The sequence below is a fragment of the Leiobunum rupestre genome, chromosome 10 (genome assembly GCF_980474605.1).
Source record: "Leiobunum rupestre chromosome 10, qqLeiRupe1.1.hap1, whole genome shotgun sequence".
NCBI classification, from domain to species: Eukaryota; Metazoa; Arthropoda; class Arachnida; order Opiliones; family Sclerosomatidae; genus Leiobunum; species Leiobunum rupestre.
Genome location: NC_143393.1, coordinates 29,660,393 through 29,686,341, shown reverse-complemented (window position 1 = coordinate 29,686,341; position 25,949 = coordinate 29,660,393). Strand labels below are relative to the sequence as shown.

Here is a 25,949-nt window from a genome sequence, read left to right as displayed (position 1 = left end):
GTAAATGTTGCCTAGCTGAAGACAAGCGAGTTGAGTTCGAAATTCGATGAGCTGGACGATTTTGCTGTAGCTTTAGGGAAAGCGTTGGTCAGTGACGTAAATACTCCAATGCAGCCAATGCGGTGCATTGGGGCCCACCCCAGTAATGCGGCCCATGAACTTTTACTTAGTCGACTGTCCGATTGGCTGTCTCACGAAACAACGCCGTATACATGTATATTTTTAAAGAGAGTATTCCCGTGATGTCATTATCACGATATTGGAAGCCAATGACGTAAATTGGCCAACGCACCCAATCGCGTACATTGGAACGCACAAAAATGGACATGTCACAGGGGTCAATTTTCTTATCTTGCATTGGTTCAACCGCCATCTATTCCGAAATATTTGATCTTCGACCTTGGAAAAAAGAAATTGCGCCCCTGGTGTGACAGCTTCTAGCTGCTATAGATACCAATTTCACACTCTCCGGCTATTCTGAGACGGCTATACGACCTGTGTGTATTGTCTTCTACGCCCTATAGATACTTTAAGGGTGCTTTTTAGGGCACCATTCGTTAGTTATGAACATTATTGATAAAATTGATTTTTCACTGGATTAATGACAAGGCACCTGATTAGGATCGTTTTTAAAGCTCTAGTTTGTTGAGTTAATGCTGCTTCTGATAAAAATTCCTTTAGGCTGTTATAGTGTGCTTATCCAGTTAATGTACAGGGTGAAGGAAATATCGTTCCTAATGAACAGGGTGATTGATATAACGTTGTTATGAATTTTTTGTGGTTAGGTTTCGGTTTTTAAGAATTAGTGCCTGATTCTGATAAAGGGCCGGGCGATTGAGTTATTGTACAGGGTGGTTCATGTTTTGGTGAAATTTACACTTAGATTCTAATAGTGCACTTATTAATTTAATGTACAGGGTAGTTGAAATATTGTTGTTAGTTTATGGACAGGATGATTAATATGGCGTGGTAATGGGTCTTTGAGTTAAAATTACTCTTTGGTTGTTACTGCTTAGTGGGTTAGTTATGTTAAACGACCGGGTGATTGAGATAATGTTTTTAATCTACATTGTGGTTGAGAAAATGCTAATTTTTTAATAATTCCTCTTGGGTTATTATAGAACTTTCATTAAGTTAATGTACAAAATGATTGAATTTTTTAAATTTTAAATTTAATATTCAAAATATATCTAATACGTAGGAGGGGGTTGTGTGTACTTTAATGTCCGTGACATCTTGTTCAATTTAAATCCTCGTCAAATTTGCGTATTTAAAACTAAAACTTTATTTTTCACTGTCATATCTTTGAGCTTACCGAATACTGTCAGCGTTAACGTGGTCAGGTTTGGGGGGGGGGGGGCGGTGGAAGTAAGATGTTGTTGAAGGCAGGATTCCACAGGGATAATAGTAATTTCAAAGTTTAAGTATCCTTTTCTAGAATACCAATGTTTCCGTTGGTAGAGCACTTCGTTATCTCAATGGCCGTTTTTACAATCAGTATGTCCGCATCGCCATCCACTTATTTGAGTTAGTTTAGTTTTGAGTTAGTTTAGTTATAATAGACTCATTATTCATTGAATTTCAAAGGAAACTTGCTTGACTATCAGGATCTAAAGGATTATCCTCGGTGGTTATTAGTAGCGGCCCCAGCAAGTTTTTCAGGTGGTGCGAGATCTCATTGCGAGGTCAGGCGTTTCGGTCTTGCGGGCAAAAGTTATTGGTCCCGTCGCGATCCCCGTTTCGGCGCCCCCACCTATAATGGCGCCCGGTGCGGTCGCACCGTTCGCACCACCCGTATCGTAAACAACGAAGAGTTGAAATATTTCGTTGAAGATTTCGTTCTACTTGGTGGAAAAAAAACCATCCGTCAACCACAACTTCTGAGCTTAAACGGCTTTGTTGATTTTTGTAAACGATATCTCATCGAACAACGGAACCATTGTAGAAAGTTCATACTCGAAATACCTTTTCGAGTTAGCACCTCTTTGCAACGTGCAAGCGATTCTATTGAGCAATTGCTGATGATTAACTGGAACTTCTTCGTTTCGTATCGAGATCACGCTTTTCATTAAGGCGAGGAACTTAACTAAGTGATTCCGTTTCAGTTTTACTTCATGGAAGTTCTTATCGTTAATTTTTTAATGAAAAAAATGGTATGTAGGGAATAGAGCGCTTGACTAAAATAGCATTTGTTAAAATAGCTTTTTCAAAAGCGCGTTTTTCAAAACAGCATTTTGTTGCAACGGAGCTTTGTTAAAACAGCGGTTGTTGAAATAGCGTTTCTCAATACCGCGGTTTGTCGAAAGGTCATTTTGTTTAGTCAGCGTTTTTTGGTTAAGCGTTTCTCAGTAGAGCGGTTTGCCAAAACAGCTTTTTCCATAAACAGCGTTTCTGAATATAGCGTTTCTCAAATTAGCGATTTTGAAACCGCGGTTTTGGTCAAGACAGCGGTTTCTTAAAATTTATATGAATTGACGATGGAAAATGTATAAAATACATATGAACGTCAGGGATTAGGTTAGGTTAAGTTAGGTTAGGTTAGGTAAGTTTGCAATACTAACTATCGACAGAAACCATTAGGTAATGAAATTTGCCGAAATTCCAGAAAAATATGTATTACAATAGGCCTATATTATTAGTGCTATAGAAAGCAGCGCCGTATTGGGAAACGCTGTTTCGACAAAATACGGTTTTGAGAACCGCCGCTATGACAAAGCGCCGTTTGAACAATTTGTTGTTTTGGGAAACGCTGTTATGACGAAGCGCTATTTTGACAAAACGCTGATTTAAAAAACGCTGTTTTGGAAAATGCTGATTAAACAAATGCTGTTTAGGAAAGCGCTGTAGTCACTACAAATCGGAAAAAATACCAATTTCGAGTGTGCTTTCACAGTTGATTGTGTTATCCACTACAGCCTCAGCCGCCAAAGAAATTAGGTTTCAATTGTGGCTTTGAAATGAAGAATGATCTGTCAACGACATCTAAAACTTCAGTGCTATCACTAGTAGAATTCTTAATCGGTAATTTACAGCGTAATTAAATTACCAGGTTAATTTTAATTTACAATTTTATTTGATAAAATACGAAAATGGTTAATACCCTGGTTATAGCCACGGTAATTTTCTGTGGTAATTTACCGTCATATTCGTGTTTCACTGTTTCTCAATCTTCTTTACTTTATCGTGCGAAAATGTGCCTAAATACGTCGAAAAGGTTGGAAAAAACTTGCGACGGATGGACTTTGGGCCGTGGTCGGGTCACTGTCGGAGTCACGTTCGGTGAGAACTCAGAGCTTCTGCTTTAGTTTACTGTTTTTGTGATTACGAAGCAAACTGGCGAAGTATTATATATATTTTTTAGTTTTACTGTTAATTTGAGTTTTAATTACTAAACATGGGTATAATTTTTTTAACAACAATCGTTAAAGCCAGGTAAATGGGATCTGTTTGCTTGCCAATTGTACGGACAAACATAAGCCAAAAATAATACTAGAATGTCAGGTCATATTGAAAAATTTAAAAATTGTGGGATTCAATAATGAAGTTGATTAAATAAGACTATGGATATAAAACCGGACAATTTCAGCTTTCAAGCTCCATGGTCTTAGAAAACTTAAATGGCTACACCAGTTGATTATAAGGCTCTATATAAAAATAAATAAGAAACCTTGAAGATTCTTATACGTATAACGGTAAATTACGCAGCGTAATAAACAGATTTTTAAAATTACGAGCTTGACGTAATTCACTAAATTCAATGTGTTGTACCGATGACTTGGCCCAAACGCGGCCATATTCCTCTAACGAGCCGTTTATTAAGGATCATATTGGTCACGTCAAAGTCCATCATGCTAATAAATAATCAGCTAGAGGCTAATACCCTAGGCAAGCATTCTAGCGAATTTTATTGCCTTTAATTCAGGTGGCCGGGTTAGCTAAGGTGCTATCTGGTCATCCACGTCAAGTGAGACCACCTGCAGCTTTCATAGTTCGTGTAAGCACTGTTCTATGGTCATATCAGACCAAAGCAATGCCTACATTTCTATAGTCTGTTCGCTGAATCGTAAAAAAACCATTAGCAGCAAACCTTTCGTATCCTGCGACGGACATTTTGGAACCAAGATCTTCCATTTGTTGCTCATAAATGTGAACCGACTTCGCGTATGCCAATGTATCAAAGAATTTTATTTACAAATTCAATGTGAAGTTCGCAGTCGCCCTGCCTTTCCGCTCTGTTGAACACTTGGCGGCGGAGTATGCAATGCTTTTCGAAGAACCGTTTCTTCTTCGCCCTGGTTGGAAGTCGTTGCTTGAGTGCCAATTGCTCACGTAAGATTTATCTCTCTTGAATAGTCTCGACGACAGTTTTTACGCACTCGAACGGAGATTAAGCTTCAAAATTATCGCGGAAGCCGTCGCCTCTTCCTTTACTACCATTTATTAGAGTATTCAGTCCTTTCTCCACCTCCACCCGTACTGTGGGTCTATCACCGAAATCTTCGTCAGAAATCACGCATTTTCCGAGACACTATAACTATATATGGAACTGTTTTCGGGATCAACTCCCGATTTTTAACATACGAAACTATTTACCCTTATACTCTTTACAGACGAGGCTTATAAACCCGGGTTTAGATCCCGTTTTTGAAACCAGAGCTTATTTAGCTATACTGAAATGTGCTATAAAAATTTAACTTTGGTTTACTGAACCCAGTTTTATTAGCCTCGTCTGAATAGGGTATAAGTGGTGGTTTTTTTGACTAGGAGATTCAATTTCAAATATTATAGAGTGGAATGATTCGCTATAATTTTCAGAGCGAAAGTAGACCACGCGTTATTTATTGACTTTATCCGGACAGTCAAAGGTCGTTAACGACAAAGTGTTTGAAACTAAGATTTCGTCTTTAAAAGGTTTTGGAACAAAGTAATATATTTTAATGATGTCTCGAGTTACATATCCGATAATTTAATATTTTTCGCAGTGATTTCGGCGATTTAGTTCAGGATATATGCCTGGTGCTAAATTTTTATTTTGGAATAAGTGTTTTACAAATGTAAATGACTGGTTAATCGTTTGAGACCACTCCCATAGATCTAGGACCAATAAAAAAGGTATAGGGATTGGTATAGATTTTGAACACCATTTTGGAAAATGGCGGCGAAAACACAAGGGGGAGAGGTGGGGACGCTTCTCAATGTGAAACCAAAGACGAAAATTATAGTCTAAAATAACTGTACTATACGGTTAATTTCGGCATAATTTTACATTTCATTGAATTTTCTTCTGAAATAATGTTCCAAATATATCATTCTATAAAAAAACGAATAATTAGAAGAAATTAAAAATTCTGCTGTTAATTCACTCACAAATAAATGAAAAGAAAGAAAAGTTCTATAAATTTTTTTAAGTTTTAATAAACATGTTATATTTTCAATATTCGGTAAGTAGAAGGGTATACACTTCACCAACGTACTTGATTCAAATTTTCAACATCATTAAACATTTTTGGTGCTTAAATTAATATATAAACTAATAATTAGTTCTTCTGGTTACATTCAGAATAACGTCTTTCGGTTGCAGAAGAACACTCTTATAATACTCTATTGGAACCTAAAACCGAAAGAGAAAATTACATTGATCAGATAAAGTTTTTTATTGGCTTATTTAAATGCAACAATTTTGTCCATCTTTGTTGGCCACCCCGTTTTCATTATAGATCTTCGCGTGTTTTACGATTCTTTACATATCAAATGCCTATTTACATTGATGTAAAATGTATAATATTATTATATTTTTTGCTCAATTCAGCGTATTGATATGGAAAATATAGTAGCGAAGATTGGTCTTAAAAGCGATCGTTTCATCCAAGTTGCCCAACTAAAGCGTTTGTGAGTACAACAGAAAAAGTTTAATTGTGCCAACATTGTTGACCAACAAAGTTTTTACGAAATGTTGCCTAGTGTATTAAGTAAATAACCATATGTTACATAATCGCCGCTCATAAGTATTGCTCTTGTAAAACATTTTGAATTATTCATAGACACAAATTAAATGAGATATTTTTCGCTTGATATTTTTTCACACCGAACATAAAACAAGTGGATTGCAAAGGTAAAGCTTATAATCCTTATGTTTAGCAAACGTATTACCGGGTAATTACGAAGCTCATTAAAAAGGTTAACTAGGAAGCTAATATCTTCATCGCAAGGCGCGAGTTTAATTTTTTTTTCGAATTGGTGGTTTCTGACTACTGTAGTTACGAACATGGTTATAATTAAATATATTATCAATAAATATTTCCGGGTAATTAGAGTTTAATAATTGTAGTTTTAATTTAGCCTTTAGGGGGGATAGAACCAGCGCAGTTGACTCTTTAGTTAGATCATGTGTAAATAAGTGTATTAAAAACAATGAAATACCCAAAAAATTATATTTCCGTTTAATATCGGATTGTGCAAAAACCCCTTCTATATACGGTCTCCCAAAAATCCACAAGGAAACTTAGCCGATGCGCCCTATAGTGAATTCCAAGTTCAGCCCTACATACCGTTTGGCCAAATATTTAGTTAAAATAATCGCCCCCTTAGTAGGAAACGGAAGAAATTTAAATAATTCAACTGATTTTGTGTCAAAAATTAAAAACTTGAAATTATCCCCCAAAGACCAATTACTTAGCTTAGATGTGGTTAGTCTTTTTACTAATATCCTTATTGACGGTGTTTTGAATGTTCTTCGAGAGATATTGCTTTCTGATAAAACTCTACTACCTACTTTGAATTTAACGGCGACTTTTATAGTCAGACTAAATATAGGCAATCCACTGTCGCCCATTTTAGCTAATTTATATATGGACTATATTGAGGAGATAATTATTAAACAACTGCGCTTAGTTCGCAACATAAAAACATGGTTGCATTATTATGATATTTTTATAATTTGGACTAAAACGAGAAATTCCTTTGAAGATTTACAACCAATTTTTAACGACATTGACCCATTTATTAAATTTACATTAGAAATAGAAGTTGATAGAAGGCTGCCCTTTCTTGATATAATGGTAGAGAGAGTCAGTGATACTGAAACCCTCAATTGCTCACTCTACCAAGAACCCACCCATAGTCACGCATTTTTAAATTATTTATCTAACCATCCGCGTCATGTTAAATTAGGCTTAGTAAAAGGTTTAAAGGCTCGAGTGGAATCGTTTTCCGATAATCCCCGTGCTGACAAGGCTAAATTTAAACTACAATTATTAAACTTTAATTACCCGGAAAAATATATTGATAATATATTTAATTATAACCATGTTCGTAACTACAGTAGTCAGAAACCACCAAAAGATGGACCGTTAGTTTTACCATTTGTAAAAGAAAAAACAGAAAAGGCAGCTCGAATTCTAAAACCAAAATACAACGTTAAATTGGTCAGTAGCAGCACTCATACCTTAAAAAACATTCTTAATAACAAAAATAAATCTGATAATAAAGTACCGGTGGAACAACGCAGTGGCGTTGTTTATAAATTAGAATGTAGTTGCGCTAAAAAATATTTTGGATAAACTAAACGAAAAGTAAAAAATTGTGTGGCTAGGGGTGACATGGAGTATGCATTAGCCCATAATATTTGGAACTCAACGGGAGATAATCATGAGATAGATTTTAAAGGGGTGGAAATTACTTACCTGGAAAAAATTGGTTTAAAAGGAAATTTATCAAGGGTTTATTTATTAAAAAACATTAAGATAATATGAACTTGGACGAAGGCCGTTTAGAGGCCAAATTATGGGGGGATATTTTATAAATCAGTCGCGACAATTTTTACAAAAAAATTTCAAATCAAATCATTTTATTTTAAATTGGTTACATATTTTTGTAGTAAGAGGGCCAAGTCAGCATGTGACTTATAGCCCTAGCTTTTTTGAGTAAATATAATAAATAACTATCAAATGAGGAAAAAAACCTCGTAAAATTAACAGTTAAATGTAAAGTAAAAAAAAAAGAATGTAGTTACATAACGGAACAACATTAAGAAGTAAGCATTATTTTTAGATTTGAGCTAATTACACAAATTATCGTTTGAGATTTAACATTATTTGAAAAAGTCTTCAAAAGCTTGTTTTTTAAAAATTCGTTTAACAGAGGAGTAATTTTTGATGTTTTCCTTTTTAATTTTTTTTTATCTTTTACAATGTTTACTAATATAATTTAGATTTTACTTTAGATTGACAAAGACCTTTCGAGGCCGAAAGCTCTCCCCGCTAACCCGGACATTCTACAGCCGGGTTTCTTTTAAATTAACTTCGTTCAAAATGAAAATTTTCGTTTTGACCGAAAGTAACGGAGATACGACCGAGATATTTTAGGAAATTTCGAGAAATATCAATGTCTACAACCATCAAAAATATCTTGGCTGCATTCGTAAGTTACCCTTACTTTGAGCTTTCACGGTAGGTCAGAATTACCCATCTTCGCTACGACTGGTTCCCGAATGTGAAATTTTTTATTAAAAATACTTAAAATTTCAACGTATTTTTACTATGTTGGGTCAAGTAATATTTTTTCAGCCAACATAATAGTCAGAAGATGCTCACAGATGATAAAGTGAGGCTGAGATCAGTGACAAGAAGATGAGGAAATGTACAGGTAGAAGGTACGAAACGGATGTTCCGTCCAAGTGCAGAGATGCCAGCTAAATATGCTGATTTGTGATCCCAACTTTCTTCATGGGTCTATTCATTCCATTTACAAAAATAAATAACTTTTGGGTTAGTTTATGTACATTTCAACTTTAAAATTGGGCAAAAACAATAACCCAATTATCTGAGTTAAAAATTTCAACACTTTTTTTGAGTCATTTTATTGTATGACTTTTTTTGCGTTATTTTTTAGTAACCAATTCTTGGGTAATTTCTGTTTGACCCAAGGACGGGTTATTATGGGTCCCAAATTGGGTTATTTTGACTTTTACCCAAATATTTGGACTGGAGCCATACGGATCCAGTTTCTGGGTGAAATTTTACTTAACTTGGGTCAAATTTGATCCAACCTTTTTTAGAGTGTTCGTTACGATGTACGAATCCGTATGATGGCTTTTTGTATAACCCAGCTATACAAAATACGTTATATCTCAAATGAAAGGTACTTACCTGTTCTATAATTAATGTTCAGTTGAGCGATAGAATGTGTGCTCACACGGACTACTACATTGAAACCACCCGAAAATGGAAATTATATTTGGTCCCTAGAGTTGTACTCGAATATATAACTGGTTCATAGTCACTTATTGTACCAAAAGGAAAACTAATTTAAATGAAATGATTGGTACCCCAAAATTCCATTTTCCGTAACTCCTAGTGTAACTATGCTAGGTAGGTGCCAAATACCTTAAAACCAAGAAATTAAAGTACATATGTAGGTGTAGTAATCTAAAATAATAAATGTACATTTTTGCGTTACAGAAGCAAAATGTACGATTTGAAAAAACCCATTTTCACCTTTCAAAGCAAAATCCTAGCATCTCTTATATAGATAAATTACACGTGTTGCTAACGCAAATGGCGGTAGAGTGACCCGCGATTGAAAATGAGCACTAACCGCCTTCTTGAATAGCTGGGCGCTAGAAAGTGCCATCACCCTTCAATCCGAAAATTGCATTGCCGTTTGATCCCTAATTTGATAATCGAATTTGCGATTTTGGGTACCTTTCTCACGGTATACCGATTCCCAACGCTTGTTGGAGGAAGAGAACAGCAATTTCATGGTTACGCGCGCTACGAACCACTAAGCAGCACCGAAAATTACAAACGCCGTAAGAGGGAGCAGCTGTTATTGGAATCATTTCGAGGCGACAAACGGCTATATCCCCTTTAATGTTGATTACACGTACTTCGTAATCACGTGATGTAAGTGATGCAATTTACTGAACGGCATACTTATGAAAGATTATGTTACATACAGAAAGAGCTTTAAATGTTTCATACTTTAGTCTTGTTTGATGCTGAGAAACTGTACTGTCTGAGAAGGTAGACCAAGCATAATTTAACTTCCAATAGCGCCAGTCGCATGGCGATGCAGCTTCGAGGTCCAGATCCAAACGGCATGTACGCGTACTGGTTTACTTTCTTTTTGTTTTCATTTAAAAATCTGAAATAAGACGTTTTAACTTGGTCAATGATGGATAAATCATTTAAACTCGTTTAAATTCAGAAAAAATAAGCATGTGCTTAGGGCATCAAGGGAAGGGTTTATATTTTGAAATTTAAATGAGATATATCCTAGTGCTTTGGGCCTCTAAAGGTCCAACTATAATAACCATTTTGTCTTTTATACAGACTAAATGATAAACGTACTAGAGATAAGAATTCTTTCAATACCGATACAACGTGAAAAGTTATAAACCGTCAAGAAATTTAGATGTTACCTTTCTGGTCTAAATTCTTCGGGTTCCTCAAAGTATTGTGGGTCGTGGTGCATAGAGAATGTCGGGATTTGAATCACCATTCCAGCGGGTACAGTTACACCAGTTTCTCCTAGTTTGTAATCTTTAACGCATGTTCTATCGACTCTGCAATGGAACGTACATTATTATAGATAGATTAACAGGGTGGTTAGAAGGGTTGCCAATTAAAAGGTTTCAGGCCAATTCGGGTGGTCTCAGTTAGTCGTTTTAGCGGGAAACACAGTTGGATGGAAAGCGGGTTTTTGGTAGATTTACGAATTGCAGATTAACACACTCACCAACTTCATAAAAACATAAAAATTTAAACGTTTTAAACCGTGAAAAGGTCTGGTACTTCCAATAACTGATTTTTAAATGACATTCTGCATTAAGGGAGACTCTTTCTCTTTGTGACACAGTTTTTAGGTCTATCAAAACCATGGGCAAGTGGATCAAAATACTAAAATAGGTTTTTTTAGACAGATACTGCGCTTTTTCAGACGGATTTTTTTTTGTCAATTTTACCATTGGGCAATTTTGGAATTGCTTTGGGCGGGTTTAAAAATTTTAATCTTGGAACCGTAGTAGTTAGCAGAAAGAAAAGACCGCGCTGCTATTAGTAAATAGCAATCTTGACCTTCAAAATGCTTACCTCGAAAATATTCCAAAATCATAAAACATAACTTCTGACCTTGAAAATGGTGATCTCAACCTTGAAAGAGGTGATCTTTAAATTGGAAATTTGGGCACCCGTTTGGTATTGGGTAATCAATCACTCTTTCTGGTTGCATGTTCTCTCCCATTTTTACAAAAAATTACAGAGGTTAACAACCATAAGCGGTCTTAAGGATAGATGGCATTTAGTAATGAATACAAGGGAAAATCCTTAAACTGATTTACCTCACTATGGGAGGTGAGATTCTCAATGCCTCATCGACACAAGCACCCAAGTATTTGGCTTCATTTAGACATTCGGCGTCAATGGTATTCTAAAATCGAATCAATTCCATTGAAACAAAATGTAAAACAACGTTGTTTATGTTTAAAATAAGTTAGAAAGCCAACAAATGACGCTTCTAGTAATTAATACATTATGACACTAGGATAGTAGAAGACCACACTAATATGCTCCACCTAGAATTAATATTGCTTTGCCTCCTGATTAAGATTTACAGTTTCATTCTCTCGCTTTAGGGTCAATCCATGACAAAATGCTTTTTTTTTAAATTTTAACACCTACCCTTTTCGATTTTGCCCAAAATTTGCACATAAGGTTTTTTGGGCCTAGGAAAATAATTTTGAAAGTTTCAAAATAATTTATTATTTTAGCTTAATTACTCATAAGTATGCCACTGTACTTTTATTTCATTCAAAAATCTTCACTAACGGTTTGTTTCACCACGAACTAGTAAAAAGGTGGACTACGTTAGATTTGAACCTTTTTATTCATCCTAGTAATATTGCGAGTCACAATATTGGCTACTAACATATTTATTTAAGCCAATGGAAAACCTCTAAATTGAAAAGGAATTTTTGTGTCCTAATTTTAGTCAGCCCAATGTAACTTTATTGAAATTTATAAAATAGCTCGGTTTGTGTGGATGAACCCTTAACAAAATGTGAGTCTTACTTTAGTCGCTAATTAGTCTCAATGAAGGATCAAGGATTTTTAAGTATTATGTAAGCATAAAAAACTGAGACCCGAATTTTGGGTCCTAAATAAAATCTATTTTAGTCTCACTAAAAGAGTTTTATTAATATATATTTAAATGAAACTCATTATAGTCTCATATTGGAAGACCCAATTCTGGAGACTTGAGAGAAGCTTAATTGAGAGTTGATTGTGGGTTACAATATTAGAATAATAAGAGTTATTTAAGACTTCACTTTAGTCTCATATGGGGAGACCCATTTTTAAGGACTTGAAAGAGACTTAATTGAGAGTTGCTTAGAGGTTACAATATTAGATTAGAATAAAGGTTATTTAAGACTTCGTTTAGTCTCATATTGGGAGACTAAATTTTGGGGACTTGAAAAAGGCTTAAATGAGAGTAGATAATGGGTTACAATATTAGATTAGAATAAGGGTTATTTAAGATTACACTTTAGTCTCATATGGGGATATTAATTTCTGGGGACTTGAAAGAGACTTAATTGAGAGTTGCTTAGGCCTTAGAGGTTACAATATTAGATTAGAATAAGGGTTATTTAAGACTTCACTTTAGTCTCATATTGGGAGACTCAATTTTGGGTACTTGAAAATTGCTTAAATGAGAGTTGATTAAGGGTTACAATATTAGATTAGAATAAGGGTTATTTAAGACTTCACTTTAGTCTCATATTGGGAGACTCAATTTTGGGGACTTGAAAAAGGCTTAAATGAGAATTGATTATGGGTTACAATATTTGATTAGAATAAGGGTTATTTAAACTTCACTTTAGTCTCATATTGGGATACTCAATTTTGAGGACTTGAAAAAGGCTTAAATGAGAGTTGATTATGGGTTACAATTTTAGATTAAAATAAGAGTCATTTAAGACTTCACTTTAGTCTCATATGGGGAGATTCATTTCTGGGGACTTGAAAGTTGCTTAGAGGTTACAATTTGAAGTTAAAATAAAAGTAATCGTAAATATTATGGCCACTTAAGTTTGATATTAAACAGGTTATTAAAAGCTTATTGTTCAACTGCCATGATGGATTGCAACTTGAATCTTGGTTACAAAATGGTCATAAGGGATGGGCTGGCTAATTTTGGTTAAGCTCAACTCACTTGAAACCCTAAAATTTTTGTAATAAAATAACCGTTTAAAATTTTTAAGTATACTAAATAATATAAATATATATAAATTTTTAAACTAGGATATTTCCTTTCAAGTAAAATTTATTCCGTATGAGTGTGTAAATAAACTGAGCTGAGTTAAAAGTAGCCTAGCATCTAGAGCCAGCCATGAAGTCTGGAGATTTTAGAACTTGCAATCCAGCATGGCAGCTGAACATAGTAGTCATTTTTGTTTAATAATTATTTTAACGTTGGATTTGAACGGACGCCCGACCGTGAAAGTGGTCTACTGTATAGCGACCGCCATGCAATAACTGGTGAAGATTTTAACTATAAATCACAGTGGACTGCTCACATATAGGGCACCCTGGTTGTACTCATATCGGCAGATTTACCAGTATATCCAGAGTTTAGATCGAGTCTCCTAAAAATCGCATTAAAAAAGTCTTAGTAGAGTCTCCTACAAATAGTAAAACGCAGGTATAAATAGAGTCTCCTACAAATAGAAAAACGCAGGTATAAATAGAGTCTCCTACAAATAGTAAAACGCAGGTATAAATAGAGTCTCCTACAAATAGCAAAACGCAGGTATAAATAGAGTCTCCTACAAATAGTAAAATACAGGTCTTAATTGAGGCTCCTACAGAAAGCGAATTTTAATGCAGTGTCTTTCAAATCGCAAAAGTCATGTCTAAATTGAGTTTCCAAAAAATTAAAAAATATGGGTTTAAACCGAATCTCCTAGAAATCACGGAAATAGTGTTTAAATCAAGTCTCAAACAAATTGCAAAAAACAAGTTTAAATTAAGTCTCCCACAAATAGTAAAACGCGGGACTAAATTGGGTCCCTACAAATAAAAAATCTGGGTTTAAATCAAATCTCCCAGAAATCACGGAAAAAGGGGTTAAAATCAAGTCTCAAACAAATCGCAAAAAACAAATCAAAATTAGGTCTCATAGCAAGATCTTAAATAGAGCTAAAAACGAGTCTTCTTTAAGGCTAGCTTAAAGAAACGTAAATAAAACTTGATTGTATCTAGATTTAAGTATATTTTTAGTCTGAGTTTTGGACTGTGGGAGACTTATTCATGATTTATTATGGGCTTTGAATAAGTCTTTTTTAAGGTTTTATTTTCTAAACATAATTTTGGTAAGGGAAGTTAAATAATGAGTAGTTTAGAAAAAGAAAAGGTTACATGTAGGGAAAATGACCAATACGGTTCGGTTCAGTGATCGCTTTCCGAAAATGGAACAAGCCGTCGAAGTGGGATATTCCACCAGCGTTATTAAAACCAATACTAAGCCTGGAAGAGTTAGGCTTAGTCTCAAAAGAATCTTGTAGATGCCCCAGAAAACCTCAACCTGAATTTCAACTATTTTTTCCAATAAACCTGCTTCTTTTATTTGACAATGCAAATTTATTTTAGAATCTGAGTCTCTTAAGAGTTCATTAATATTCATATTAATTGCATTAATAGCACTTGACACTATATTATAGTTCATTTTAGCTCCTAAGCCTTGGTTGTTCAAATAGGTTTGTTTAGTTTACTAAAATAATGGCCGTCGGTTTATCAGACGTAGAGCTAATTGTGCGATGGCATAGTCGGCATTTGAGATTCCATGACGTGAAATATGACGTCAAATATTACGTAGGATACGGATGACGCAATATCTGTGAAACAAACCGTTAGTGAAGAAATAGAGCTAGTGGCATACTTATGAGTAATTATGTTACATATACTTATAGGTTACACACGAATCAATCTTTAGGTTACACAAAACAGCTTAAATTTCTTTATACTTTGAAAAGGCTTTGGTAATTTTATATTTATCGTCTTCTTTGATTTGATAACCTTTCGAATTTCGAAAACCTACAAAAATTGCAATTGTACAAACAACATTTTCAGTTGATACCCAACAGCTATCGATCCTTCTGTACCCTGTGTATTCGTGTCCAAACTCTTCTGATAGTTCCTCAATTAATCCAACGTACAGTTGGCCTTTGTAGACGCTGGCTACCAAATTTCCCACTTTAATGTTTTCAGTCTCTTGATTTCTAAAGTTGAAACATTGACTGTGGTTAGCGAATTGTCATTAAATAACGGAGAAACCATGATTTCATTTAACGATTTCGAAACGAATTTATGAAATCGTTACTGTTATGGCTTTAGAAAACCTTTCTTTTAGAAGTTCCTTTGGTCGTTGAATTTCTTCGTTGTTAACATAGATGAGCTTAATATTTTCAAAGGCTGATAGGCAGAAATTAAACATGTCTGTTGGAATCGAAATCGGTCCAGTCACTAGTCGCTGAAGACTGATTCTATCATACCCTCATTATACAATTCCTATTTTGAGTGTCACACACAGGGAGCGCCATGAAATCGATTTCACATTTTAGATGACAAGAAGACGTAGGAGCTGATATTATTAGCTTGACATTTTGGTGATAGGTGCATACACACACTGACCTACAAATTCACACCAAGGTGGTCGTCGATAACAAAATGACGTAAACCCTAACGACAATTCATGCTCTTCTCGTTGTTTCTAACTGACACAAACTCCATTTGTCCAGGTGTCATACCACTGCTATCGTCATTTTCGTAAAATTCAATGACCTTTCATTTAATGTCTTCGGTCAAAACTAATCCCTTCGATTGTTTCTCTGGTAGCGAAATAATTCCCTGGCTAGATTTAAGATTCCTGTTTTGTTTGACCATGTATTCTGGTGTTCCAAATTCCGCTATTGTGCGTAGTAACCCGAAAGGTGACAAGGTCAGAATCTAGCCCTTTTCGCCGTATGATGTCTTTGTGCGTTTGTACTTATAGGAACCTTGTGATGTCTTGGAGTTATTAGAGTTTCGTTAACTGCCACTAAAGCTATATCTTTATCGTCTTGAGTCGCATCTCCCAATGAACAAGGTTGACTAAATGAAAAAGAATCGCTTTTTTGTGATTTTTGTGCAGTGTGAACTTCTGGAACGTCGAGCGGTATGTGGCGATCATCCTTTCCTTTTTTTTCAGAAGAACACTGGATTCACAACTTATTTCCAGCGATAACTTCAATTCTTTGCAACTTTTAAAGTGCAGTAAGATACGCTAAACTAATATTGAACGCCCAGACTATACTATGGACAAGCAATTTAGTGACATCTTCTGTCTACAGATAACATGAAAATCCAAAATAAAAATATAAATAACTAAACGTAATATAAGAATTACAGGTTTTGATATTCCAAACTCTAAAGTACTAAAATAATATTAATTTATTTAGTATTAGGTCAACTATTTTCAAGTATAAAATAGCATTTTAATTAATTGGTGGGGTATATTTCAAAAATTAGTATCTCAAGAACTACAACTTTTACTTTGTGATTTTGAGTGATTATTTTGTATTCGATAGCGAGGATTTCAAAAATGCTAAAATCGTTGATCTACGATTGAGGTGTCTGGTCGAGGTCTAAGGTCAAATTATTTAAAGGCCCAGATTTTAATGAAATTTACGGCACATAGGCACAAAACAACTCTGATTAAATATTAATAATAAGATGCTAATTTTCCTTAAAATTATATATTACATGTGATTTTGCTATAATTACTTCATAAGATATCGGAGAAAACATTTAGAGGGTCAAGGTGTACTTTTGAAAAAAAGGGTATCTCGTAAACGGCTTCATCAATCGTTATGAAAAATTCAAAATCGTTTTCCTAGGCCCCAAAACCATATGTGCAAATTTTGGGCCAAGGTCGGGTGTTCTGCGGCACGCGTTTAGTCATGAATGACCCTTTAGGTGATTAAACTTTTGAAGGTTGGATTGGTAAGCTACACTAGTAATAGAAACCCATGTCCCACGTTAAGTCCAACTTTAATGTTGCTTTGCTAATAATTCCCTCTATGGCAGATAAATAGAAGCTCGTAACCACGAATGGTGCAGTCGATTAAGTATGAAAATAATTTCCTAAAATATATTTAGTGTTATAACTGATAACACTTAACTTCATCATAAATATTTACAATTAAGGCAACCTTAACTCAATGTAAAAAAAGAGAGACGGTGCTTCGTTTCAATAAAAGAAGGGGAATTTGGGGGAAAGGAAGTCAGACTTACGTGCGTAATCCAACCTTCTCTAGTCGAATAACCTTGTTCAAATTGTAATTTTATAAATAATAACGGAAACCTAATCACTCTGTACTTACCCTGTTATTCCAAATGGAGTCTACTTCTTGTATGGCCTTTTTCTGACACTCAGGGTTAAGAGCCAGATAGTAAGTGGTAGCAGTGAGAGCGATAGAAGTCGTATCGTAACCGGCCACGAAGAATATTATTGTCTGAGCCAAAAGCTCATCCTTCGTTAAGGCTGCAATACGAATGGAAAATACTTCAGACCCATCTAATTAAAAGCTATTCATTCATCTATTTATTGTCTACATGTGGCTAGTATTAACAGGTAATTAAATTGACTGATGATATTAAATTATGTAAATATTGGTATAATTTCTGTTAATTGAACCGTAGAGATATTTATTTAAGTAAAAATTTAATTTTAATAAGTTCGCTCTGAATTGGGATGCATATATAAAGCATACACATAACATACATGATGTTACGGATAAGTATGTTCTATGGGTCGAAATGAGTAAAACAAATCTAAAGAACTTGGGTTATAAAGTGCTTTGTTTCAGATATGGGCTGCGAAAATCTACCCCAAAACCCCGCACACTGCCTTAAAACTGACGACCGATATTCTTCCCTGAATCATTTTTTTAAATTGATCGTTGGTTGTTTAATCAGTGAAGCAATTAAATTTATAACACGTGTCAAAAGTGCATTATTGTGCTTTTAGAAGAAGGATAAGTCTGACAACGGATACAAGCTATTTAAAGTATTGATACTGTTACAAAAAAACTTTAAAATAAACTTTGGTCGTCAAGAATGCTTTTAATTATAAAAAATAATGATATCAATTTCTTAAACGAAGTTATTTAAAATTTTATAATCTGGTCTTTAGCTTATATGGCAAATTTTTCTAATAACAATTACGCGTATGTGCGTTTATTGTACGGACCGTCTCAAGGAAATGGTCAAAGACGGTACCGAGGGGCTTACCACTGTCAGATGGCCTGTACACCGATGACGCGTACTCAACATTGATAAAGGTACATAATTACTCGTAATCTCATAAGTACAATCAAAGGTACGGGCTTGTACACCGATTACGCGGAGTGACAAGCCCCTCCGACTGTACCAGGAAATGTTTTCTCAAAGACGGGTACAATATCAAATAGCTAGTATCCCTTGTCAGACTCATCTTACATCTAAAAGTACTCCAATGAACTTTTGACAATTGTTATAAATTTTATAGCTTCACTGATTAACACAACTGTTCAATTTAAAAATAATTTTATTCAGGGAAGAATATCGGTCGTCAGTTTTAAGGCTGTGTACTGGATTTAAGGGTAGCCCATATCTCTGAAACGAAGCATTTTATGACCCATATTCATTAGAACTCACCCTTAAATTTTTGACATACTTATATGTAACACCCTGTATAGGTAGATGAATTTGGAATATATATTTCTATGTATATATCTTACGTTTTCTTTTAAAACTTTCTGATGGCGCAACCGGGTTTTTATGTTCAGATTCATTTTTCAGTTCGTTGTTGGCGGTTCCATTCCGATCAACTTCTTCCTCTTTCATGCTTTCTATCAACAGTTGCAAGAAATCATGACGTTCCTATCATCAAGGACACACAAATAAGCTATTAGTTTAGATCTTCCCCTTCAAACATATGCCCAAGATTTACCAAGAATGCATTTATAGTTAAGGCAAAAATGTATTTATTTAGTCTTCGGGAGAATGACTAATTGACTATGTTAGAGACGATTTTTAGCGTTGTTCCTAATCGCCGCTATGCTCAAAGATAAAACTCTTTCCCCCCAAAACAAATAAAAAAAACCCGGTATATCATTGGTTCTCTTAATCTTACGTCTTCCGACGCGATTGAAGCGCACGCCGGTGACGTTTTTTACTTCCTCCCTCTCGTGAGTCGTGATTGTACCCGCTGATCGCCTCAACGTGATCATTTTAAATAAGTATAAAAACGTTCTCGGTTATATACATATCTACAAGCTATGAATTGAGATTTGTTTTGGAAACTTTAAAAAATTACTTCATTCGTTTTCTCTCTTCTGTCGATAATTGTCAGAACGATTTCTTTGAAAAAGTCGAGGGTTTCTTGGGGGAAGAAAGTAGATCCCACGCCCAGAAATCCGGCGATCTTTGGGAAAATAACTAAACAATAAAATACATATATTAACAACCGTAATTTCTGTTCACGTTTATGAACGGAAAATTATTGCCTCTGAAAAGCGTCTTCCAGTTAAATTCTATATTAAACACATTTTTGGCATGGTGGACGAAAATGTTGTCCGGATCATTGTGAGAATCTAGTTTGGTCCCAAACGCGACGTTCGCAATCACATCTAACGAATAGCTTCCGTAAAGCCTATTGAATGGAAAAATAAAAATAATTACAATCATCGAACTCCGAGAAGAAAATCGTTTGGCTCTGTACCTAAAATAATATCAAACATTGTTTTTGTTTCGCACCAAAATGCGACTAAGAAGTTAATATTTTTCAGAATATAGGAAACTTATCAATGGAAAAATAAATCACCACCGGCAATCAATTCTAGATGATATATAATGGCAGCGCCCATGTTTCGGTGTGAAACAAAGTGTTTTGGGTACACTTTATCCTCAAAATCACCATATACAATCACAGCAAGGTGAGCGAGAATGGTGGAGATGGTGAAGAACAATGGCAGCACCCATGTTTTTGACGCGAAGCAAAGTCTATTGGCTTCACTTTCTTCTCGAAAGAGGATAATCAGATTTCATCGTCTGTTTAGAAATAGAGCTGCTCTATTGGCATAGAGGGCAAATAGTTTATTTTAGGGTACACTTTGAGCACCATAACCGAAGAAAAACCAACTTAATATATTTTAAGTTTTGTTGCGATACACCAGCCCGAACTATTCGCGGAATTGGAGAAATATAACGTGAAATGGCTACACTAACTACTATAACCCAAAATTCCAGATTAGTCGAAAGGTATTAGTTACACTTTCTAAGTAGAAAATTAAAATGTTGAAAATGTGGAAGAATTCTGACCGATACTAAGGGAGTTAATCAACCCTAATAGTAAAGTGACATCGTTCAAACGAAATCATACTTCCGCACGAAACTTAACTCTATCACCGATATTTGAAAGAGATGCGACTTTTATACCGTTTGCAATCCACTGGAGTGTCATTTCTGGAGTATTTATCGAAATTATCCACTGTAATTTTTGCACATTCACTTATAATTGGAAGCATCTGAAATTGTATCGTTAATATATTAATGTTTTGCTGTTAAAATGTTTCGGAGGAGATACAAGGTATTTGAGATTATTTATGTAGCAGCTAGACAATTAATTACGGTTGTAGAAGTCCGGGCTATACGTTACCACAAGAAAGTATTCAGGTTCATCTCCTAATTCCCGGAAGAAAAACCATGCCCCTGCCTTTTCTAGTGTAATGTGTAGGGATACATACTGTCTATGCTTGGACGATACCTTCCAGGAATCGTGAAAACAGATACTGTAATTAAGACTACATATTCCCTGTTCACCTCAAGACATTCTTGGTTACAGGATTGCCCAATTACCAATGATTGGCAATCTGCAGAACGTAAATATTAAATAACTTATTGAATTACATGAATTTTTTTCATTTTAAATGCATGTAACATCAATCATCAGCTAGGCTAATACCCAAGGCACCACCTTAGGCCTAAGTCATCCCGCTACTTTTAAAGCCATAAATACAGGTGGCCGGGTTAAAATGCGTAGGAGGGTGGTGGCCAGCCCTTCATGCCACGCGAGCCAACAGCTCCCTGCACCCACTATTACCGTTAACCTCAACAAATTTTTATGGAAGGGGAAACCGAAGAGCTCGGGGGAAAACCCTCAAACCAGTGGGGAGAGAAATTGCAAACTCAACGCAGAAGGAGTTGTTCCGAGTTTTCACCCAGTGCCACAATTTGAGATCGAACCCGGCTCCTTTTGCTGCGAGGCGAAAGTGCTAACCACTCCGCAGCCCCACATTTGACCTTTCCAGCAGTTCAAAGAGCCAATTTGAGCAGAGAGCTCATAAATTGGGCACGATAAAAGGATTTCCGCACGATAACATTTCGGCATCCAAAAGCTCTTATATCGTTTGTAGCTTGTAATTAGGGTCTGATCCTACCTCCCCACCCTCGGTGAAGGGGGTAAAATGTAACTTCGTTTATAATATAAATAAATAATAACATGAGGTTTTCGGTCCTTATTTAAAAGCAATTAAAGTGGTATTAGACCATTTGTAGAAAAACTAAGCTTTCCTAAATAAAACCATAAGTCTATCTTATCACCAAAAAGTAACCTTTTTCAGCTTGCCCGACGAGAAGGCGGGTGTCATGGTGTGACGCAGGTTTCTCCATTGCTCATTTCCTTTTATGTTTGTAATCATGGCGTCAACCAATGGTTTTCCAGTTGTAAAAACCTACGGAAAACTATTCATTTAGCTTTAGCCCATGTATAACTTATATATCATAAGCATGACACTAAAGAAAACAGGGATATCACCACTTTCTGCTTTCTTTGTTGGAACAATCATTCCCAAGTTAGTTTAATAAAAGATTAATATTATAATAAATATTATCCAAAACGCAATTTTGCTGAAATTTATCTTTTGTAAAGAAATGAAGTTTATAATTGCCATCTTTCTATATCATTTATCATTACCTTTCCAATTTAAGTGTTATTTTTACTGTTTAAAGCGTTTCAATTTTCAATAGATTTTGATTGCTCTTACAAAAAGCTGATATTTATCGTTCATCATTAGCTGCCTGTTCCAAACAACTGGTGGATAGTTGTCAATCTTTAGCCAAGTGTTTGGTTTATGTTGTCATTGTCGAAACAGACGTATTAAGAAATTAGTGTTGGGCGAACATAATGTGCCATACTTATACTATTGTGTTACTTATAGTTAGGTGAATAGACAAAAGCAACTAACCCGTCTGTTCGAAAAGCTGGGAAAGTCCTTAATTAAAATTTGCTTAATCAGTTCTGTATCTGCTACGTAAAGCACGGGCGTCTTCCCCATGTATGTGCTATAAAATCAATGAAATGATTACAATATTTTGTGAGATAATTTGAAAATAGTGATACGTACCCAAATACCTTCCCGTGTTTTTTGTAAAGTTCTTTTTCGACTTCATGCATATGCTTCAAGAAAGATGAGTCAGTATTGTAAACATTACTACAAATACAATTATTTTCCACCATACTGACCTTCCCAGTTATTATCCTGCCAAAACTATTTAAAATAGACAGTGGAGAATTTGATGGTATAGATTTACCAACCCAATAGTGGCTTTTATTGACGTAAACCCTACGAAACAGTTGAACCAGAATTTAGTTATGTCGGACGAGGGTGACCAAAAATAAATTTCACAATCAGTAGTGTACTTGTACAATTTTGTTTGTTTTTTTGGGGCCCTTAGAAATATTTTAGATCATTTTTTCCATTTTCTAAAGCAATAAATTATCTTGTTTCATCATCAAAATTTCAATTTCTATTCTCCATGTAATAAGGTTCAGTAGTAACTTATGGTATTTAAAAGTTATCCGAAAAAACATGTTCACTGATTTTTAATTGGTTGGGCACCTTTCCTAGGATTTAGGGCCCCTTTAAAATTTCAAGGTAAGCCTATTTCTTGACTACCACTGTTCTAAATAAGATTTTAATTACCAAACACCTGATTCCGTTTCGATATAGTTTAGTGATGCTCAAACTAGATCCCAATATAAGTTGTCGAAGATTTTTCTAAGACGTTTTAAAAATTCATCTCGTTCCTGAATTAAACTTCAGAAATATTTAAGCTTAACAGATAATGCTGGGAAAGCGGTTCCGTAAAATCTTTTTATTTCAAAAATATCAATTTGAAATAACACCGAAAACCACGATTAAGATTTTCAGGGGAAATTGAAATTATTAAAATGTAATAAGGATTTTGAGTCTAACAGTAGAGCTCGCTTAACTGTAAATGTTTATTTAATTAAATAAATTTATGTTTATAAAGCAATTAAAATAATTTAAACTTTCCATACTACAGATTTTAGGGCGAATTTGGACTGAAAAATTAGAAGTACAATACATTACCATAATGACGCTAAGGCGGCAGTTATTAATACAAGTAGAATTCCAATAATTTGCAAGGTTTCTAATAATCCATTTATAAGCGACATGGCTCTTGGGTGTATTTGGTGCCTCACTAAATTTCTACGAAAGGGAGTCACCGAGAACAACGACTGTAAACTTATAAATAAAGGAAAGAGATAACGGTACTTCGATAAACGAGGATATTTTATTTTGCTTTTCTATCATGTGCTTCTGATAAGGCCATTTCCAGAACACGAGTACTGAGGAATTAACAATTATTATCGTTATAATCAGGTACACAATTGTCACCGTTATCTCTCGCGATATTTCTCTAAAATGAAATAAGTCGCGTGTTCATAAGATTACTATTTATAATAAATATACACTGAGAGAAAAAACCCTAGTTTTAACAGGATAATTTTACATGAACCGGCTGTATATCACTTACACAGAATAATCCTGTGATAGTTACTTTAGTTTAACAGAAGATATTTACATGAAATGTGTGTGTATAACTTGTAAATTAACTTCAATAATATATATTATTTTACTATTTTATCTATTTTCCTTAGCATTTTTGTTAGACATCCCGTTTTCAAATCGTTAGCGCCCAAAAATGTTAGTAGGACTGGAAAATAACCATCTTTTTTATGTTTCGACGCCATATAATCTATAAATATAAGTCTTAAAGTTCGTCCTTTTATTTATTTAGTTATTTACTAGCTGAGAAGCCCGCCTCCGGCCGGGCTTTCCCCTAGTTCAGTAAATTGGGGTTTAGAAAACGGAAACAACATGCACTTTACTTTAAATATGCAAATTAAATTCTTTTTAAATAGTAAATAGTAATTTTTTAAATTGCAAACGTTTAATAGTGCAAAATATCATATCTTGTAATATCACATATATTTGTTTTCTTTGATTTGTATAAGATGTAATTATGATAAAGCGTTTTTGTTCACAATATTTGTAGTTTCTCCGTACGGAGTAAGTATGTACAGGTTATTTTCAGCTCTAACTCTTGAGCACGCCACATAAAGCTGACCATGGGAAAAGCATGGGTTTTCTAAATTAATTCCCGCACCTTGAGCTTTATTAATTGTAATTGTGAAGCTAAGATTGATTGGAAATTGTAGGCGTTTAAAATCAAATGGCATATCGGTTGGTACTATGGGTATGCGTGGAATGAATACGGCCCGGGCAAAGGTGCCTGCGTGACACAGATATATATATATATATATATATATATATATATATATATATATATATATATTTATATATATATATATATATACAAACATCAGATTTTATTTATATAAATTTGTAAGTCATGTTCCTAAAAACTCGAGAATGGCCTGATTTCCAACTAAACGCGCCTAATTTCAAATACCTGACATGGTTATTAATCTAAAACTAAGACCCTGGGCGAGGCCGGGTATTAAAGCTTGTAAATAAGAAAATAATACATCATTGCAAGGTAAATAATCTAATTTTTTATTAATTTAAGTTATTTTTAGCTGTTTTACTGAAGATTTATTGTATCTAACATAAAAAGTAGACGGCGATCGCAAGTGAGCTGGCATTTGTGCGAATATCTATGCAAAGTGCGAAATTTACGGTACACTCTGCGTGGTTTCGCCAGTACCGAGTGGGGGTGTAGGGGGTTAAAAAGCACGTTGCTTTTTCTTTTTTTTTTGCCACAGAGCTTGCGTTGCCCTTTATTAGACAAGGAGCGTTTAGGCTAGCATTTTGTAACATGGTTCGGTTATTTTTCCACAAAAAATAAATTGTTTTTGTGCTTTACTGCTAGTTATAACCTAATTGGGCACTCATTTGTTTATTTTTGTCATAGTTTGTTTTGTTTGTTTCAGTGGGATGTTTTGGTGTCACATTTAACGATGTCGTGAGTGTTGTGTCGTCAAAATGAGCAGCAAGTGTTTTGTATGTGATGAGGAAGTGACTGCATCGAGTCCTGATGTTTCTAAAGGGGATGAAAAAGGGATAGTTTCCCTTTAAAAAGCCAGTAAAGAGAGGGGTGACGGCAAAATCAGCCAACTAGCCAATGTGACTTCACTTCTCGTCACTATCCCAATGCCTTATAGACAGTCATAAATGCACAAACATGGTCATAGCAACATATTTTCCCATTAAAGTGGTTTTGATCTTCTTTAATTAAGTGTGAGGAACCTGGTCAGCGGGCCCACAAGTATATATTCTAAAATGAGTATCTGTGCTATTTAGACGTCCAGTACTCACTATGTGTACATAATGGTGCATATTTCGGCCAATACGTTGACTGGGAATGGTGAGAAATTGAAATATTCATTAGTCGACAGTTGTCGCAAAACTTCAGATTTCACGCTCAACACTGAAATTGCTTTAACATTTGTTTGTTTTTTGTTCTTTTTGGACAACTTCAATACTTCCCCGATTTCGACCTAACTTCGGATCTAACTTTGACATAGCTCAATGAAGGTTT

General features: G+C 34.8%; 1 protein-coding gene across 2 annotated transcripts; it reads right to left on the bottom strand.

The window, feature by feature from the left end:
* Positions 1 to 5,430: 5,430 nt before the first annotated feature.
* Positions 5,431 to 23,624, bottom strand: LOC149925344 (cytochrome P450 3A24-like). Of its 2 annotated transcripts, none has more exons than XM_090161109.1 (14): positions 23,474 to 23,624; positions 22,603 to 22,702; positions 22,484 to 22,536; positions 22,325 to 22,421; positions 21,692 to 21,811; positions 20,517 to 20,605; positions 19,586 to 19,731; positions 19,396 to 19,517; positions 18,818 to 18,959; positions 17,420 to 17,580; positions 11,339 to 11,427; positions 10,421 to 10,564; positions 9,981 to 10,143; positions 5,431 to 5,611 (listed from the first exon to the last, which is right to left on the bottom strand). In XM_090161109.1, exons 1-14 carry the CDS (start codon positions 23,557 to 23,559, stop codon positions 5,531 to 5,533), a joined length of 1,593 nt encoding a protein of 530 aa, XP_090017235.1. In that variant the 5' UTR covers positions 23,560 to 23,624; the 3' UTR covers positions 5,431 to 5,530. The 2 variants fall into 2 exon arrangements, with proteins under 2 accessions (XP_090017235.1, XP_090017234.1); XM_090161108.1 differs by lacking the exon at positions 5,431 to 5,611 and adding an exon at positions 8,044 to 8,729.
* Between the last annotated feature and the right edge of the window lie 2,325 nt (positions 23,625 to 25,949).

Bases quoted from the DNA above. Each gene is read 5' to 3' on its own strand.
- LOC149925344 (XM_090161108.1), bottom strand. From the start codon at position 23,559: ATGTCGCTTATAAATGGATTATTAGAAACCTTGCAAATTATTGGAATT. The intron at 22,537-22,602 runs GTCAGTATGGTG...TCTTTCTTGAAG, and splicing joins GCAGGATAATAACTGGGAAG to CATATGCATGAAGTCGAAAA. The intron at 10,565-11,338 runs GTAAATCAGTTT...GTTCCATTGCAG, and splicing joins ATCTCACCTCCCATAGTGAG to AGTCGATAGAACATGCGTTA.